Here is a 19,247-nt window from a genome sequence, read left to right as displayed (position 1 = left end):
ATTTGTTATAAAACGAGGAGGGAACATTCTTATTTTTAAAACAGGAGAAGGTAACAGGAAACACTCATTAAGCCTTTCTAGATCTCTCTGTGCTCTTTCGCTCCAAGGACCAAATGCCACATAAGTGACAAGTCTACAGCCTCTCAAAACTAGTATCAACAGCAAGACAGAATTTACTCATTTCCAAGAGAGCTTTCTTAACGTCCCAACTCACTTGAAAGGGAGTGGGATTGTTATGTGCTTGCTGATGTTGCTATTTTTAGTTTCTTGTTCCTTAAGTTAGTGAGGTTGAACTGGTCCCATGAAGTCTATGGGCTGCTTGCTCATCACTGACCAGAGGAAAGGTTTTGAAAGACGAGTTAAGAACATGAATTTTTTTTAATATAAAAACTCAGCTAAATATTTTTTGTAATGAGAAAACGTATTACAAAGCACAGCTTTACCAAAAAATTGTTATTCAATTATAATAGAAAGTGTAAGTCTCCAAGGCATTATCTTTAATTTCTGAAACAAGAGTCATTCAAGAAAAAGTTAGAAATTTGCTTGAAGCACCTAAATGGCTCATTATGAATTATTCCTTTTATTATTTATATCTGAATGAGATGTCCTATGAGAATCTTTCATGAAAATATAAAGGTACTCTCTTAAATGGTAGTTAGTTCCAAAGTACTAGAACACAACCTGAATTTGAAAATCTGTGAATTCTGTATTCATTTATCAGTGACCAAAACAATCTCAAAGATGCTGAGGAAACTTCGCTTTAATTTGCAATCAATATTTAATTTAATGAATATATCTCAGCTTTACAAAAAAGCAAAAGAGTGTTAGTCCATAAAAAGAAATGATTAAAAATGAAATGATTAACTTTTTCCAAAAATATTTTTCAACTTAGTTATCAAAGCCTAGAAATCACCAAGTATATGTCCTGTCTGAAATCTTTTATACCAAGGTAAAGACCAATACTAACTTTTTTTCACTTTCAACAATTTATATTACTTATATTTCCTAAGACATACATGCAATTATATTCAAAAACACTTTATCAAAACAGATATACTATATATTATTGATGATTTTTAATTATTAAAAATATTTTACGTATTCAGATATGCACATTTCCCATCTATACAGTCCTAAGTCAGTGGTAGAATATTTTAGCATTTCTTAATCAAACCTTAAAGGGCTGCATTAACCATACACCTAATACAAAATATTTTTACTTTGGTTTCCTTTTCTATTTGTTCATGAAACAAGGATAGCAGATCTTGTAAACTACTAGCTAGGATTTACAAAGCACTAGATAACAGGGGACACGAGGGATTAGGGAATGCTTCTTCACAACTGTGGTGTGACTTTAAAAAGAGGTCACCACACTTAAGAGGGTAGGGGTGTGAGGTATGGGCATCAAGATGGCACCAATGATTCTCACCTCCTGACATTCACATTTTTGTATAGTCCCCTCTCTACAAAATAGGATCTTACAAAAATGAAGATGTGATTTATGAGGTTAAGTCTTAAAAGACCCCGAGGTTCTGTCTTGCTTTCTCTTGATCCCTCAACTTTGGAGGAAGCAAGCTGCCATGTGAAGACACTCAAGAAACTCTGCAGAGAGGTCCATGCAGAAAGGAACTGGAGCTTCCTGCCCACAATACCACTAACTTGCCAGATAGGTGCTAAGCCACCCTGAAAGTGAATTCTCCAACCCCAGAAAAGCTTTCAGATGGTAGCAGCCTGAGCCAACAACTTGACTGCAAGCTCAAGAGACTATGAGCCAGAGCAAACAACAGACAACTAATACAGAGTATATAACATATCTGGCAGAGAACACCATGCACAAAAAAAGTACAGAGGGATGATATAGTCAAGCAAGCTTGGTTAAGCAGTTCAGGATGGTTAAAGTATGAAGAGATGAACCTAGAGAAGTATGCAGGGTCCCGGATCAGAGATTCTTTTCTGCCCAGCTAAGGAATTTGGACTTTATCCTATAGGCTAAGCAATAAGTAGGGAAGTCAGTGCAAGTTCTTCAACAGAGAAATAACATAACTAGATTCAAATTTTAAAAGAAATACTGAGTAGCAGTAGAGATTAAATGGTAGGGAGGAGGGCACTATGACTGGAAGCTGTCCCATTAGGAAGGCCAGTCAGCATATTCTCTTACCAGTGCAAGAGGAGAAATGAAGAACAGCTGTGAGGTAGAACTCTTCTGGGGCCCATCCATATTCACAGTCAGAGAGTTCACAGCCAGCTGGGCTCCAACAAGCTGACTCCATTAATGGTACAGGCGCAGAGCTGACCCCTCCCCGCAACCACGTGGACAAAGACCTTTCAGTATCATCCTCGCCATTAAGTCACTTCCCGTTCTACTCAAAAACAGAGGCTTTAATGCCAGTGCAGGGTCCTACAGATGCATATCCTCAAAACTAGTGAATGCTATTCCCTAACCACCAGGAGCTGTTAGGCCTCAACATGAGTTCTACCATGAGAATGAAGTAAATCCATCAAGAGGCCAAAGCAACTGCTGAATCCAAAACGGAGTCCAAATAACTAGCTAAATGCCACCATTCCCAACCCCACTCCACTATTCATCCATGGTAGATCTTTTTTCAGAGCCCTGATTATCCCTACTCCTGTGGACCACCTTCTGCCAAGCCATATGAACACTGAGAACCACACCCCCCAATTTGCCAGGGGTCACTACTGATTGTCAATGATGCTGCCTTGAAGCCAGCAAAATTCTCATTCTTAAGACTCCAGATTTCCCCCTTTTATCACAATATGCTTATTAACATGAATTAAGATTCTGATACAATGATTTCATTTATATAATTTCAAAAAGCAGTAAAATCAAACTACTGGATTGTTTAGGGATGCATTCATCATTTTCAAAGAGCAAAAAAATTAAATCCATAAAAAGCAGGATAGTGGTTATCTCTGCAGGAGGAGATGAAAAGTTTTTGACTGAGACAAAATGCATGGGGAGGGAAAATTTCTGAGGGTGCTGCAATGTTTTAATTTTCAGTCTGGGTGTTGGTTACACACGTGTTGGCTTTAATGTTATTCATCAGACTGTATGTATACTGGTTTTATGTACATTCTGTTTATTACATTTCTTAATAAAAATGTTTATAGAAAGGCAAGACCCCTTGACCCACAAAAAATGTTTAAAATCACAAAAATATGCAAATAACATACAGAAAATCCACTTAAGAGGATAATTTAACTAGTAATATGTATGATTAAAAAATATGTTTAAAAATGTAAACATGTAACTAGTAAATATGTATCGTTAAAAAATATTTCTGTCCCACCAGCAGCATTTTTCTCCTTATCAAAACAAATATTTGCCTCCTAAATCAGTAAAAGTTAATTGAAGTATCACATCTACTGCTGGTGAGCATGATAAAACTGGTTCTCATACTCTGATGTGATCACTAAAGCAATGTGGCCTTTTGATCCAGAAATTCTTCAAATTCCCGAAACTGAAATATGAGAAGAATTATAAGCATAAAGGTCTTACCCTCAATGTTATTTTTCTTTAACAGCTAGAAGAAAAGTTAGAACCAACATAAATAATAAATAGCAGAACACTGTTTAAGAAAATTATTTATCTATTTGAGGAACTATATGTTACTCTTTAAATTGACCATTATGGTTACTGTAGTTATATTTTTTAAAAATCTTCAATGGAAATATATACTGAAATATTTATGTATCAAATGATTATATAGTATTTCCATCAAAATAACAGGTAAGGATATGAAAAGTAGGTGAGGGTATAAATGAAACAAGATTGGCCATTAGTTGATAATAGCTGAAACTGAGGAATGAGTACAATTTTCTATACTTGTATTTGGTACATGTTGAAATTCTCCATAATAAAATTTTTGTAAAACTAGGGGGAAAATTAAGGTGATGAACTGAAATTATATAGCTGCATCTTTCTAAGCTAAGAAAAACAGATAGGATAGGATGGAGGGAAGAAAAGCAAATCAAAATCCACTGTTTATGTTAAGAAGCCTTCAATATTTTCTTTTATTTCCAAACTTTGTTTTATTACTTCTATAGTTTACTTAGCTATTTCATCTAATCTTTTGAACATAATTTAGTGCAAATAGTTTCTAAATTGCAGTTAACCAGAGATTCCTGAATCTATCTTCTAAGACAGATACGGTGAATTATTTTTCTGTTCACCATCTACTTCAGATTCTTCCTGGCTTTTTAAGCTACAGTTTTACAGCTGTTCTATTTTGAAACCTAGTTTCTTCTACTGCATATTTATGTATTACATGCATCTTAAAACCGGTATTTTGGTACTTTATATTTTAGCCGAAAATGCAGTTCTTGTCTTTTCTTTCAGAGACAGTTAAAAAAAATCAAATATGGACAGTTTATGTGTGCTTATATTGGTTACTCATAAACTGTTGATTAACTAATGCCATAATGAGTATTGTACTTATCTGAAAAGTTAAGTTACTCTGCAGTTATATTAAAATCTCTCTGTGTGTATGTGTTTCAATTGCCATAAAGAAAAGCTAAATGTAGGGAATTAATTTTGAAATACACTTACCAGGATGGTTAGAAATGGGAGGCTGGAATGCAAGCTCATTGTGAACTGGCGGCCCTAAAGAAAAGACAATAAAAATCCCATTTTCATTTATTAAAAGTTTTCCAATGCTGAAGCTTTTAATAAACCTTAAATATAACTATCATACCTTAGGAATTGTTTAGATCAAGCTTATGCAATGTCTAAGAATGTAAAAGCTTAGTTTACTTTATAATTATAATAAGCAAGTACTCTTGAATTACTTTTGTAGCTATTTAATAGCCAACATTTTAGAGCTGTATACCAACTGTTAAACAATTTACAATAGTTGTACATGCAAAATTTAATGTAATTATAAATTATCCATGTAATACAGTATAATTCATAATGTAATATATAATAATAATTCAAATTGTGAGGTCCATTTTAAAACAAGTGTTTATCGTTTATTAAATTAAGAATATTTACAAAATGGCATAGTAGCTAACATAACTGAGAGATTATTATGTGTTAAGACATTGTGCTAAACACCTCACATGAATTATTACATTTACTTCTTACAACATCCCTGAGACAGATACTACTATTACTACCCTTAAGTCTTAGGGAGGTTAAATAATTTGCCAGTGGTCACACAGCCAGTTAAGGGTCCAAACTCAGCACCCATAACAACTATGCTGGCCCAGGCAGCCATTAAAAACTACATTCTCTTAAGACATGGAAAAATAGTAACATAACTGTAAAAAAGCAGGGTACAACAACATAGTCACAGTCTGATTTCCTTCTCCCCCCAAATTTATATATATACCCGACTATATGACTGGAAGGAAAAATGTGACAAAATATTAGAAGTAGATATCTCTGGGTAGTAGGATTCTGGATAATTTTTATTTTCTTATTTACTCCTCTGTGTATTTTCCAAGTTTTCTTTGGTATTATTAATCTTATAATGGAGGAAAAGGGATTTAATATATATGAAAGATTTATACTCTTGATTTTACTAGGCCAAATGAACAATGTTCCTGTTCTGCCTGAAACTACAAGCTATGGTTATCAGTAGGGTATCCCTCCCAATCAAGCCTGCACAGAGTAGAGGAATGACAGATTCAACATCTGAGTGTCTATGGTATGCTGAACTCTGTGGTGAGAGAAACCTTGAGATCTTGACACTCAAGGAGTTTCAATACACTTAGGGTGGATATACAGATACACATGAGATCTAACAACATACACAAAACAAACAAACAAATGAATGGCAATCAATGTGGTGTTAATGAAATATCAGCAACAAAGAAATAAAAGTATTCTGTAAATATCAATCCTCTAAAACAAAGGTATGATAACATAACTATGAAAAATAAAACTGTTTACCAAAAATACTGAAAAGCACTAATCATTTAATGAAACCAAATTTTAAGATGACTAAAAGATGTAAAAACATTTTTAAAAAAATAGAAAGAAAACAAAGTTCTCAAAAAGAAAAGGCCCTTACAACAAAAACAAGAGCTTACAGTAATGTCCGGGATGGGGCGGCATAGGCGGGTGGTGCTGAAGATGGCCGTTTTGATGGTGAGGCAAATTAGGTGTGTATGGTGCAGTTCTACTTCCAGTCCAGGTGGTAGTGCTGTCTAAAAATTAAGGCCCACATGGATTAATTTGCTTTTATAAACTCTGCCTATTTTTTCTCAACTACTTAGAAGATTTTAAAAAGCATATACATACTATGATGGTAAGTAGCTGGCTGACCAGTAAATCCATTCTGCTGCTGTCCTGGCTGAGGCCCTGAAGCTATCTGCAACAATCCTTCACTATGGCTGCCTGCCAGTATACTGGCAGGCTGACCTAGAGGAACAAGAAGACATTAATATGGTACATTTATAGAGGCAATCCTATGGTTTTATACAATAAATGAAGGATCAATTATATCTGATGGTCACAATTACAAAGATGAGCAAAAAGCAGAATTCACCCATGGCCTATATAATAAAAAAACCCTAGAGTCATCTATAAAGGCAAACCTTAACTTGAAGAAGTTCAAAATTATTCTATCTTTAAGTAATATCTAGCTAATTTTATTGGCCCATTTCTTCACAAATATTCTTCAAATGCCAGCAAAACCCCACTATAGGTCTAGCCTATCATAATAACTTCTTCAGAAGCACACTAGCTCACTCCCAGCCACTCCATCTAGCTCTGGACCTTTCTGACTAGGACTCCAAAAGTCCAGGCTCAAGAAAATGTTGGAAAGTTCATTATTATCAGCACTGGTACTGGTAATGGCAGAATGCTAGAGGGTGATCAAAGAAAAGGAGAGCAGGCAAATATTTTAAATGGAATGTGATGGGTAAGGTGAGAAGGTTAAAAAAAAAAAAAAAAGGTAAGCTCCACTGTCCAATCAACACAGCATCTGCTAGTTAAAACAAAACAAAACAAAAAATCAGTCTATTTTGAAATTTTTTCATGTGCTTTTAAAAATCAAGAATTGCCTCGAAGAACACTACCATACTCCTGGATTCACAAGAAATTAGTTGCTCTCTCTGTATGTAATATACCAGGAGAACTATTCTATTCAAAACCATTCTAAGAAATTGCTTACATTTTTAAGGCTTTATTTTTTGTACAGAAAAAGCTTAATTTCTTCAAGCAAGAATTAATTAAGTCAACTGTGCATCTCACTTGGAAAGCAATGAAATTCCATAATTGTCCTTTGTTACTGTCATTACCTCAATCTTTTCTCATCTATGTGGGAGTATAATCAGATAGAAGAGAGTAAATGACACCATTGCTCGAATATGCAATGAACAGCTCAAAGTATGAAGAAAAAGGAACATCTTTCTCCTCTCTACAACTCACATTTCCTTAAGGCTAAGATTATAAAATTGAAAGCTAAAGAGACTACTTCAATACTCTCTATTTTTTTAAAGAGGATGTTTTCAGCTACCTCCCATCCTATTCATCCCCCTCAAATTTTTCCATCTTTAAAGTTAATTAAATTTTTACTCTTGCTTTTTAACGACTGTACGTGGTGCATACTCTTAGCTATCTTACAAAAACTGTCACTTGCAGAAGAAATTAAATTATTTTAATTTACTACAGATATTTAGAAAGAAACCCTGAAGATACTCAGGTACCAAATGAACATAAAGCCCACTGCAGTTATCTGTACTGAGTATTTCCATTACACAATTCCAAGTACATAAAATGAAATTAAACAACTACATCAGCTCACATAGTCTTCCAATTCCCCTATTTTAGTCCAATTTCTTTTCTTTCTTCTAATTTTATCAATACACTTTTTGAGATCTAAGGAACCATTCTGCAACAAATTCTAAAACTTATGGTAATCATTACTCATTGCGAAAATATATCCAAAAAACACCAAGACAAAATTATCCACATTTCATTCATATCACTTTATTTGAATAGGACTCAGCCCCAGGGAACGTAACAGTTAAAATGAAGTCACTTTAGCAAGCATCAACAAAGGCATGCAAATTCAACCTCCAGGTAGTATCAACAGAGGTTAAGTGGCACTAATCTATGCTCAAGTGGCTGTAACGTACCTTCTTTTATTCTCCTTCCCTACCCACTCTGTTTGTCAACTATATTCCCAAATTAGTGAATAAAGAGTAGACAGATAACAGAAGCACCAAGTGGTTAAAGATTCAGGTTCCCAAGTTTGTGTTTAACCTATATGGCCCACTTGGAATATGCTGTCTATAGTGAGACTGTCATCTCATGTAGCAAATCCAAAAGATATTGTGTGAAGAGGTAAAATGAATTAAAGAGGGGGAAATTTGGTATACTTTATTTGAAACTCAATTGTAGAAATCAGTCCTACAGAAATCAGTCCTTTGATCTTATTCCAAAGATCAACTTTCTATGTTGAATCTGATCTGATATTAAACAGAATAATGCTTCCTTTGATAGCAACTAACAAGTATCAGTCCAGATCTATCAACAATTCACTGCTGATGTGGGCTTAGATACAATCTCCTTAGCAAGCAGGTACAAATAATACAATACAAATGGGAAGACCCTGTTCTGCGATTAATTTAAAAACAAAAAGAAGGCCACTCAACTTGCCAAGTTGAAAACTGTCCAACCTTTGGTGGCTATGAAAATAAGGTCATTATTTCCTTGACCAGGCCCCAAGAAAATCTGGACCTAATAGCACTCTGCCTCCATGACATGGCAGAGAAGGTGAGCACCTCTTTAATGGGAAGAATCTTTTGAAAACAGACTTGTTAGAAAAAAAATAAAATAAAGTTAGATACACAGAATTTAGCTTTATTTCAAAGTTGACTAAAATACTTAACATCTATCTTGAGGGTTATATGTTTGTTACTAACCAATTTGTCAAGATTCCTTTTTCTAAGTTTGCACAACTGGAGACTGAGATGTCTATTATAAAGTAATATTCTGCCAGATACAGCAAAATAAAAATACTGATTAGAGGAAAGCTTGCAATTCCATTAACAAAGATTTTTATAAACCTCTTGGTTCAAAACTACTTGTTGGTAACTTAAATATTTCTCTAAAATAGATCTGAAAGCTTAAGAGACTTCTTACTTCTGCGTGTAATAAAGTACAAATTACACCACTAATTTAAATCATTACTTAAATTCCAAGTGACTATACATCAACATAAGAACATTTAAATAAATTACAAACACCATTTTTTTCCAGGACAACTCAAAAACCTATTTAATGCTTGTTTACCTATGAAAGATACTCTGTTGGAGGTTTCCTCCAAGTGGTTACCTATAAATATTTAATGGTTAGGAAAATTCATCTTGCTGACTACATCTGACTCTACAACTCACTTGTGGAAGCCACAGGAATGTTGGGAAAGTTGGTGGTGCTGGTAGCGTTAGACTCAGATGGGGCTAAGAGAGCTGGGGTGCTGTAGGTCTCCGTCGATGCACGATTACTTGGTGGATGCTGGATGGTTTGAATTGAATGCCCTTCAGTGGATAATGATGGCTGTCCCTCAAAGTCATGAACATATTCATCCTTCACCAACATACTAGGTGGAGCTATACAGAAAAGCAAACATATTTTAAAATCTTATAAGCTTCTATTCCCAGAAAAAAAAAATCTTATAACTAATATAACAACACCTTAAATCAACTATCGTGTGTATCAGTCTAACTCAGAATTTTCTAGTACTATTTTTAAAGCATACTATTCTATCAGCAAAAGCTATTTATTTAAAGGTAGTGGCATCAGATCAATCTGACTGACTCCTTGTAATCTGAAGGTAGACCATATTCCAACAACCTCCAGCAATAGTCCTAAAGAGGTATTTTTAGTTTCTTGATTAATAATCTAAAAGTAATCATCACCTTAAATACATAGAATAAAGTAGACAAAAAATCAAGTGGCTGGGGAAAATATTTACCTAGTTAAGATGACCAAATTGAGATCAAGTAATTACTTTTTTTAATCTTTTTGCTAATTTCACGGTGTAAAAATATGAGTGGGATCTGACAGCTATCCAATTCCAGATCTAGAATTACTGTTTAGTAACATATTCTTTGAAAGTGAAGTATACTGAATGTCCCCTAAAAGATCAGAATGAGCAGAAAAATCCCAAATGGTAAGTCAAACTGAAATTTCCTTCTAGAAACCCAATCCAAATAATGATGTTTGATAAATATGTAGTGTGAAAAAACTCGATAAACAACATCTTTCGCCTACGTGGTTACACCTTAATAGCAAAGCTAGGCTCTAGCTGATATAACACCTTTTCTTGAACAAACCAGGGAATAATTAGTTGGCTTTGTTGTGAGGAAAAAAAGGAAAATTGAAGCTGCATTTACAATAATCAATGCTTCTCTTGCCCAGAACCTCCCCATTTCTTTTTAGGCTACAGTTTTGGGGTTTGCTTTTTATCTTTAGCAAACAACGCTTTACTGCATCTGAACTAACACTACCCTAGAATTTTATAATCCGTTGAACTCTAACACTAGGTTCTTTTCTTAGAGCAGTTAACAGTCCACAAAAAGACATTCTCTTTTCCATTGAGAATCAGCATATAATGCTCCTTATCTTTCTCTATGTTAATCTTTGAAAAAATCCATTACACATAAATACTAACTAGTTACACAGCTACTTTTTTATTAAACTGAGAATATTTCAAAGAGGTAATAATAATCTATTGTTCAGACTTCCACATACAATCTCTTAAAGGGCTTTCTCATGCATCAAAAGTAATGAAGACGCTGATATTTTTAAGACCCATAAATCCCACTACAAAGAGTTTCTCTTTAGAAAATTCTATGGAAACAAAGAGATAACCAAAGGGAGCTTAACATATCATTATATGTCAGTAAAAAAAGTGGATCTAACCACTCACCACTAATGTTGGCCAAATTATAAAAATGCAAAGAAAAAATCATTTGAGACATAAAGCGGGTATGACTGTATTTATTCAGTTTCTTAAAAATCATACTCTTCAACAAAGTCCTATGATTTTCTGCACATAGATCTTGACATCTCTATTAAATTCTTGGAAATTTTAGGGTTCTTTGCTGTTTATAGCGACTGGGATCTTTTGACCAAGATATCGGTATTGCTAGTACATAAGGAGAAAGTTACTCATTTGAGGATATAGCTGGTCAACTTGATACTCATTATTTCTGCTTTTCAGTTGACACTTTGGCTTAATGGGCAATCATAACAACTGAATTCTGGGCATTCCCTGGTGGTCCAGTGGTTAGGACTCGGTGCTTTCACTGCTGTGGCCCGGGTTCAATCAATCCCTGGTCGGGAACTAAGATCCCACAAGCCACATGACGCAGCACACCCCTCAAAAAAAAAAGAAAGAAAGATTTGAAAATAACAACTGAATTCTGCTTTTAAACAGTTATGCCTCATAACTTTTTCTTGCCTAATATGTTGGTTAAACCTTCCCAAGTGTAAGTTTGGGACTTCTACCAGTCTACAGGTCTCTTTAATCAAATAACTTAAAACATAAGTCTCTTAGGTAAAACTGGGTATCAACAAGGATAGATGTCTGCAATATACTTTTGCCAAGAGAAAAAAGGTAGGTTATAAAACACTACTGTACACTATGATCATACTTATGTTTAAAAAATCCTATAAGTGAAAAAGCAAGGTCCAGTACAGTGCACAATACGCTTTTTGTGTAAGAAAGAAGGGAAATAATACATGTATTTTTGCACAAAGAAACCCTGGAAGGAAACACCAGAAACTAAAAAAAGTGATTACCTGAGGTAGGGGGGAATGGGGACAGGGGTGGGAGCACTTCTTTTCACTGTATACCTTTTTATAGTATTTTGATTTATGGACCATGTATTGCCTATTCAAAAAAATAAGATTGAAAAAAACATATAGTATATATTTTTAAAGTCCAGGAAACAGACACCAAACTGTTAAGTATTTCTCTTTATGGACTAGCATTCAACAAATTAATTCACTGAAAAAATATTTATTGAGCACCTATGTTCCAGGTACTGTTCTAGCACTTGGGATACAACAGTAAACAAAAGAAAGATCACTGCCCTACAGAGCTTACAGTCTTTTATGATATTTTTCTATTGTTTAAATATCTAATAGTGAGCACACATTACTCCAGCCCCTCCTAGCTGTCTAATCTTGGGCAAGTTCCTTGACCTCTCCAGGCACCAGTCTCTACATCTGATAAAATGTAAATAATGCCATCTACCATGTAGGAGTATTATGAGAATGATGAGACAATATTTGTAAATTATTTTGACACAAAATAAATACTTAGAAAGTGTTAGCTATTATGATTTAACAATACCCTTAGAGCGGACATGCCTGTATATAGAGATTGTAAAATGTTCTGTGAGGAGTAAAGAACACATAGCAGACAGAAAAGCTGAAGACACTGAGCTCATCCTAGGTCTCTGTTCTTTATTACCACCAGCAAGCAGGTCACAGCTTGTCTGATGGTACTGTCACTGTCTTATTTACCTTTTCTTTCCTCCACTAGACTATGAGCTCCCTCAAGGGGAAAAAACATACCTTATTTATCTTATCGTCCCTGGAACCTAACACAGTACCAGGCAATACATGCTCATTAAATATTTGTTAAAATCAACACACAAGTCAATGTGGTCATGGAAAGTTTCACGAGAGAGATGAGACAGGCTGGAAATGATTACCACCAAGATCCCAACTCAAAAGTGAAGGAATTTGCTTAACTTTTAACTACCTGGCCTTATATTATTTCTTTGTCCAAATCTAAAAGGCCCTGTGAGAAACACCTGTTGTTTTCTAAGGAAAGAAGTCACTGAAGCCAGCCTTTACATAGCCACCACTAGGGGGATCCATAAGGCTGAATATAGGGCTAGAGCAACTAAAAGGGGCTATCAACCCACACAAGCCCATCAATAACAGGTACTCCTAACAGCAGTATTTTCGGACAGGAAGCAGTGTAATGAGTCTTCAGAATCAGATCTCCTCACAACCACGCCCCTAGGAAGATTCTGATATAGTTATCACTACAGCTGCCCAACTCCTAACACCCACTGAGCTAAAAGCTTTCATTCTCCAAAAACACAGATGAAGAATGGTGAAAATCTGAAGGGTGTTTACTTTCAAAAAGAGGTGATATGATATCAACGTCTGTGTGGTGAAGAGACTGGGTTTTACCCAATCAATCTTAAAGCTACCCTTCTCAGACCACCACAACAGCTTCCCTTATCAGCCCACTGTTCTCAGAAACCAACTAACCCTTAACAAGTATGAAAAGGCACTAGAGTCTTCCTTTATTATTACTGACATGGAAGAGAAGTGGAGAATAAAAACAAGTAGACTTCCATGCTCTTCCTAAATTTTAATGTCAGATATTTCTGGCCCATCTCTTAAGATTCTGCAACAAAAGAGGTGCTGAGCCACTAATTTGCCTTCAAAACAATGGCACACCTTACTAAGATGACAGTGGCTCTTTTATCAGAATTTCTCTGCAAATTAATTAGTTCTTACAGAAATTTCAGTTCATTAACATGTTCCAAGAAACAGAGCTAAAGTTTTAAGAGACCTCTGTTCTCAAATATTACACACAAAAAACACCTCCCATGTTACATTTCCCCACCTCAAAACACTCTTTCCTTTTAAAAATAGAATTAGAACATCTGTGATTGGCAGATACTTTAAAGTAGCCTTGTTTTAGTTACTCAAAATGTAACAAGACAAAAAAATTAATATAGTACACAGTTTTAAGTCCTTCATAAAATTACCATTCATAAAAATAAGTTAGGCTGAAATGAAGAAAAATGACAATTTTGGTGTTTTTAAACTATATTACACATGATTCTAAATTATCAGAGGTTATTTATATCCATTTAAATTAAAATAAATTCTTTGAGGATTTTCAAAACAATAAAAAAATAAACTGGCTCTGTGAGATTTTCTTCCGAAATAGCCAGTTTTTACCAATTCAAAATCTATTCTTCTTTTGTATGTTTTATGTTCCCCTATCATATTTTTTAGACTACTTTCGGTCATAAACAGCAGTTCAAAGCCAAAGAGCCAACAGCCTATTTAAATCCAGTTTTAAATGCTGATGAATGCCCCCCCCCAAATCTACATTTCCAAAGCAGTAAGTTTTTTTCTTGTCAATGTTACCAGCGCCCACACAAACTAGTTCTGGGTCAATAAAGAATAAAGAGGATGGGGTAAAAGAAAAGAGAAAGTTACAAGAAACGAATTACCTACCATTACTCTGCAGTGTTAATCCTGAGAGATCTTAAATTTTTAAAGGGGAAAAGAAAATAAAACATTAATCATTAGCATGAAAATAGTTTCCATTATATTTAAAATAACATAACGTAAATTTAAGCCAGGGATTCAAAAATTCCATGAACAATTTCAATTCAAGAATAGTAGTATAAATGCTATCTAACAATGCATAAATGCTTTCCATCTTATTTTTCAAAAACAATGTTCTAAGTGGACAAAATATCAACTATGCATACTTAGTTTTAGCAGTCAAAATACAAGTTTGTTCTGAATTCAAATTTAAATATTTGTATTTCATTAAAAATGTCTGATTCTTTAACCTTAGTTGAAGTCCTGGGCTATCTCCAAATCTGTAATTTAACTGAGAAAAATTAAAACACTATTGAGATCCTTTCCCTTTGTGCTTCAAAGCATAAAAGCAAAGTCTACTTACCAATTCCAGGTGATACAACTCGTTCATAGTGATATGGATTCACACAGACACTATCACATTTTAAGTCAAATGCATACTGACAATATTTAACATGTTTTAATTCGTTTTTGTGAAGATCAGGCCACCTCCAGAGACGGGCATAGATCACATGAGGAAATCCTTTCCGACCAGCCACCTAAGAAAAATAAATGAACATTTATTGAGCATCAGTTATACAGCACATGTTATACAAGGCACTTTATATGTTCTCATTTAATCCTTACAGTCCTACAGAGTCAGTATTATAATCCCCATTTCTTAAATGAGAAAAACTAAAGCTCAAAATAACTTACTTGGCTGTGGTCACAAAGCAATAAACTTAGGTATGATTTCAAGGCTTATGCTCAGGTTTTAAAAATGCAAAAAAAAGTACGAGTTTGAAGAAGAAACCGTGCCTAAAATCTAGAAATAAAAATTTAAAATCTAACAATATAAGCTTTCTATATGTTTCTTTAAAACTATTAAATACAGGAGGTGTATTATGTAGTTCTATATGAAAAATCTGATCAGTGAAAATAAGAGGTAAAGAAAATTTGTAAATGTAAGTTTTTAACCCCGCAAGTGTTAAAAGTATGCTTGAATTCTTCTGGATTGTTTTTCATATGAAAAGTACCAAACATACAATATCAGATTTCTAAATTATAAAAGAACTGAGTATAACTCAGTTTTTTAAATGTGCATATAATACCAAAAAAAAAAAAAAAGGATGAATACCAAGTTACTAAAGATGTGGCTTTTCTTCTGATTTTTATTTTTATTTTCCAAATTTTCTACACAGAACATTTTTTTTAGTCAAAACATTTAAAAACTTTTAAGCTATATCTCTGTTGTATGAAAGATACATTCTTCCATATATTCCCATAATATGTACTGGTACAGGATGTACTATGATATCTAAAGAGACAGAGCAAGCATTAGATTTCCCATAGTAACTTAAGAGGAAAAAAGAATTTGTAAAAATCTGCCACTACCGAAGATACAGAAAAGCCTCTAGAACAAGACTAACCTGAAGCCTTCCATCCAATGTTCTCTGTATGGTAACACATTTGCTAGGGTGAGCTCCATTTGTAGTTATAGCTGTTATTAAAGAATCCAATTCATCTTTTTTCTCCTTCAGTTTCTTTACCAAACTTTCAATTGCTCTTTTTGCAAATGTTTCACTCTCTCCACCTTGTCTATGGCACATCAAACTATGTACAATGCTCAGACAGGCATCATTACTTGTTGGTGTATTCGTAATAGACATATTGTCCATTTGTTAGTTATTTCTTTTAAATCAAATATGTTTCCAATTTCCGGAGCAATTTTGATCTTTTGGAGGCAGTGAAAAACAACGGCTAACGTTGCAATGAAAATTATTAGACATGTGGTATTCAGGATAACCTAAAAAAAAAAAAAGAGAGAGAGAGAGAGACAGATATTAGAACACATTTCACAAACTAGATTCAATTTCTTGGGAAAAGATGGAATTGCTCCAGTTAAGTCAAAGACTGAATGGACGTAATTAAAATGTGGTGCTTAGCATTTTAAATGACTTAATTAAAATGTTGCTGTTTTTGACATTCCCAAAATGTTAAAGTTAGGCCTTCTCATTATTATAGAAGTATGTTCAATCAAGTCTTGTCGACTGTACTACACCCTAAAGTAAAATCTTAACACAACTTCTTAAAAAGATTACTTATGAAGACCAGCACTTTAAAATATTCTTGATCAACAACTAGCTAAACCTAAAAGTCTATCACTACACATGAAAAATTCACCATCACCTGGTACCAAATACTGTTTATCAGTTAACAACACACAACTTTGTTATAAGAGACCACTGACAACAATAAAAAGATGAATAATTTTTAAATGGGCAAAGGATTCTAATACTCATTTCCCCAAAGAAGAATGGCCAATAAGCACATGAAAGGTACTCAGTATCATTAGTCATTACTGAATTGCAAATCGAAACTACAAAGAGATACCACTTCACATCCACTAGGTTGGATAAATCAAAAGAATAGACAAAAAAAGTACTGGCGAGGGACTTCCCTAGTGGTCCAGTGGTTAAGAATCCGTCTTGCAATGCAGGGGACACCAGTTCAATCCCTGGTCGGGGAACTAAGATCCCACATGCTGCAGGGCAACTAAGCGTGCACGCCACAACTAGAGAGCTCAAGTGCCACAACTATAGAGACCACACGCTCTGGAGCCCGCGTCACAGCTAGAGAGAAGCCTGCACGCCACAACGAAAAGCCCACTCACTGCAACGAAAGATCCCGCGTGCCGCAACTAAGACCCAACACAGCCAATAAATAAATATTTTTTTTTAAAAAAAGTATTGGCCAGAAAGTGGAGAAAATGGAACCCTCATATGTTGCTGGTGGGACTGCAAAATGGTACAGCCATCTTGGAAAGTAGTCTGACAATTCCTCGAAATGTTAAACACGGAGTTACCATATAACCCAGCAATCCCACCCTTAGTAATTCCATCCAAAATTACCAGAAACCTATGTTCACAGCAGTATCTTATAATAGCCATAAATATAATCCAAATGCCCCTCAACTGACGGATGTATAAATGAGTATGTCTATACAATGCAATATTATCCAGTCATAAAAATGAATGAAGTACTGATATTTGCTTCAACATGGATGAATCTGGAAAACATGTTAGGTGAAAGAAGCCAGTCACAAAAGGCCACATGTTGTATAATCCCATTTATATAAAATATTCAGAACAGGCAAATGACCAAAACAAAAAGTAGATTAGTGGTTGCCAAAGGCTGGTGGGGGGGAGGAGGAGTGACTGCTAATGGGTATGGAGTTTCTTTTGGGAGTGATGAAAATGTTCTAAAATGGATGGTTGTACAACTCTGTCACTATAGTGAAAACCATCAAATCATACACTCTAAAAGAGTGAATTTTATAGTATGTGAATTATATATCAATAAAGTTATTATTTTTAAAAAAGAGAGACCACTAAATTCCTCAAAAGATTTTACCCATAAAAGCAACAGGGTAAATTATTTTCAAAAAAATTAAAATATAGAAAATGAATATTAATTAAAAATCCATTCAACATTCATAACACAAACTAACTTATCTAACCTCAAAATCTCACATGGAATAAGAAAAGGCCATCAGCCTAAGAATAAGTGAGATAAAGCAGGAGTGGAGGCTGTACTTATGCCAGGTTGTTTTTCATTTGTTTGTTGATGGTGTTGCATTCCATGCTTATTTTGCTTTTATTTTCTTCGGCTATTTACTTGAATTTTAAAAGCCTACCCTCCACGACCAAATTAATAAAACTAACTCATCAGTCCCTACCAAAACCTGTTCCTCTTCTGACGACCTTTACTTGTACAGCTTAAACTCCACTCAATTACCCAGCGTTGGAAAGCTTCGTAAATCATCTTTGACCTACCTCTTTCTTTGACTACCCCCTACATTCTCTCACAAAGTTACATGATTCTTTATCTTAGTCATTTCTATCAATTTCTATTCTACCAGACACTGCTGTAGTTTTGGGCTTCCTTTAAATTTATATCACTTGCTATTTAACACGTGTTCCCCTCTATTGTTACCTGTTTTACATAAACGCCTGCCCTAGGCAGAGAAAAAGCAGTTTTTCTTATACCTTTGAATACTTAACCACTTGCCCACATGCTGAGGGTACACTTTCCAGATAACCAAAGATTACCTGCCTGGTAGGTTTTGGAGTTAGAGATCTGGATTAGAATCCTAGCTCTCACACTAAGTAGTGGGACAAATTAAGTTACTTAAATTCTCTCTGAACATGGATTAAAAGGAGAGCGTACAAAGTGAAAAATCTATATTAATGTTTAGTAAAAAGCAGCTACTCTCTGAATACTAAAATGTTTAATTGTTTTAAAAAGAGATTTTCCTAAAACACATTATGTATTTTTCTGCATTTTCTCCTATTAAAATTTGTCAAAGAAAATTTGACAAAAAAATCAATGCAGGGGGCCTGGGTTCGATCCCTGGTCAGGGGAACTAGATCCCACATGCCACAACTAAAAAAGATCCCGGATGCCACAACTAAGACCCGGCACAGCCAAATAAATAAATAAAGTGAATAGCTGCTACTCACTTCCGGCAGAAGTGGCATTTGAGCTGCCACATCTTCAATGCCTATTTATATGTCAAAAATAAGTATTGGCAACACACCTGTAGGGAAAGGGAAGGAAGGAAGGAGAAAGAGCAACCACCGTGTATGCCAAACCAAACACACCTTCAACTCACATCTGGCCCAAGAGAATCACCAGTTTGAAATCTCAGAATGCCAACCTCAAAATTATAATTTCTAGACTTCAAAAGCTTTCAGGGACAGGGACTGTACTCGTCTTAGTCATCATTATATGCCCAATTCCTAGGACATATAACCGTTTCTTATTGTTAAATGAATGCATTTCTGCATGTGCTTTCAGATTCATGCTCAGGCTATTTCTTTTGCCTAAAATATCCAGTCCTATTTTATCTACTTGGTGA

The 19,247-nt window shown here is 34.7% G+C and overlaps 1 protein-coding gene across 3 annotated transcripts in view; it reads right to left on the bottom strand.

The window, feature by feature from the left end:
- SMAD4 (SMAD family member 4) overlaps positions 1-19,247 on the bottom strand; it is a 58,165-nt gene that overhangs the window by 23,954 nt on the left and 14,964 nt on the right. For all 3 annotated transcript variants that reach the window (XR_012325414.1, XM_019937064.3, XM_019937066.3), the window contains exons 2-8: positions 15,757-16,133; positions 14,712-14,886; positions 14,255-14,284; positions 9,370-9,582; positions 6,266-6,385; positions 6,055-6,171; positions 4,568-4,621 (exon numbers count right to left, since the gene is read on the bottom strand). Coding sequence is in view for 2 of the 3 variants with exons in the window: in XM_019937064.3 (XP_019792623.1) it covers positions 4,568-4,621; positions 6,055-6,171; positions 6,266-6,385; positions 9,370-9,582; positions 14,255-14,284; positions 14,712-14,886; positions 15,757-16,005 (958 nt within the window). In the remaining variant the exon portion in view is untranslated. The remainder of the gene's footprint in view (positions 1-4,567; positions 4,622-6,054; positions 6,172-6,265; positions 6,386-9,369; positions 9,583-14,254; positions 14,285-14,711; positions 14,887-15,756; positions 16,134-19,247) is intronic.

This window comes from Tursiops truncatus, chromosome 13 (assembly GCF_011762595.2).
Source record: "Tursiops truncatus isolate mTurTru1 chromosome 13, mTurTru1.mat.Y, whole genome shotgun sequence".
Taxonomy (NCBI): domain Eukaryota; kingdom Metazoa; phylum Chordata; class Mammalia; order Artiodactyla; family Delphinidae; genus Tursiops; species Tursiops truncatus.
This window is presented reverse-complemented; position numbering and strand designations above follow the sequence as displayed.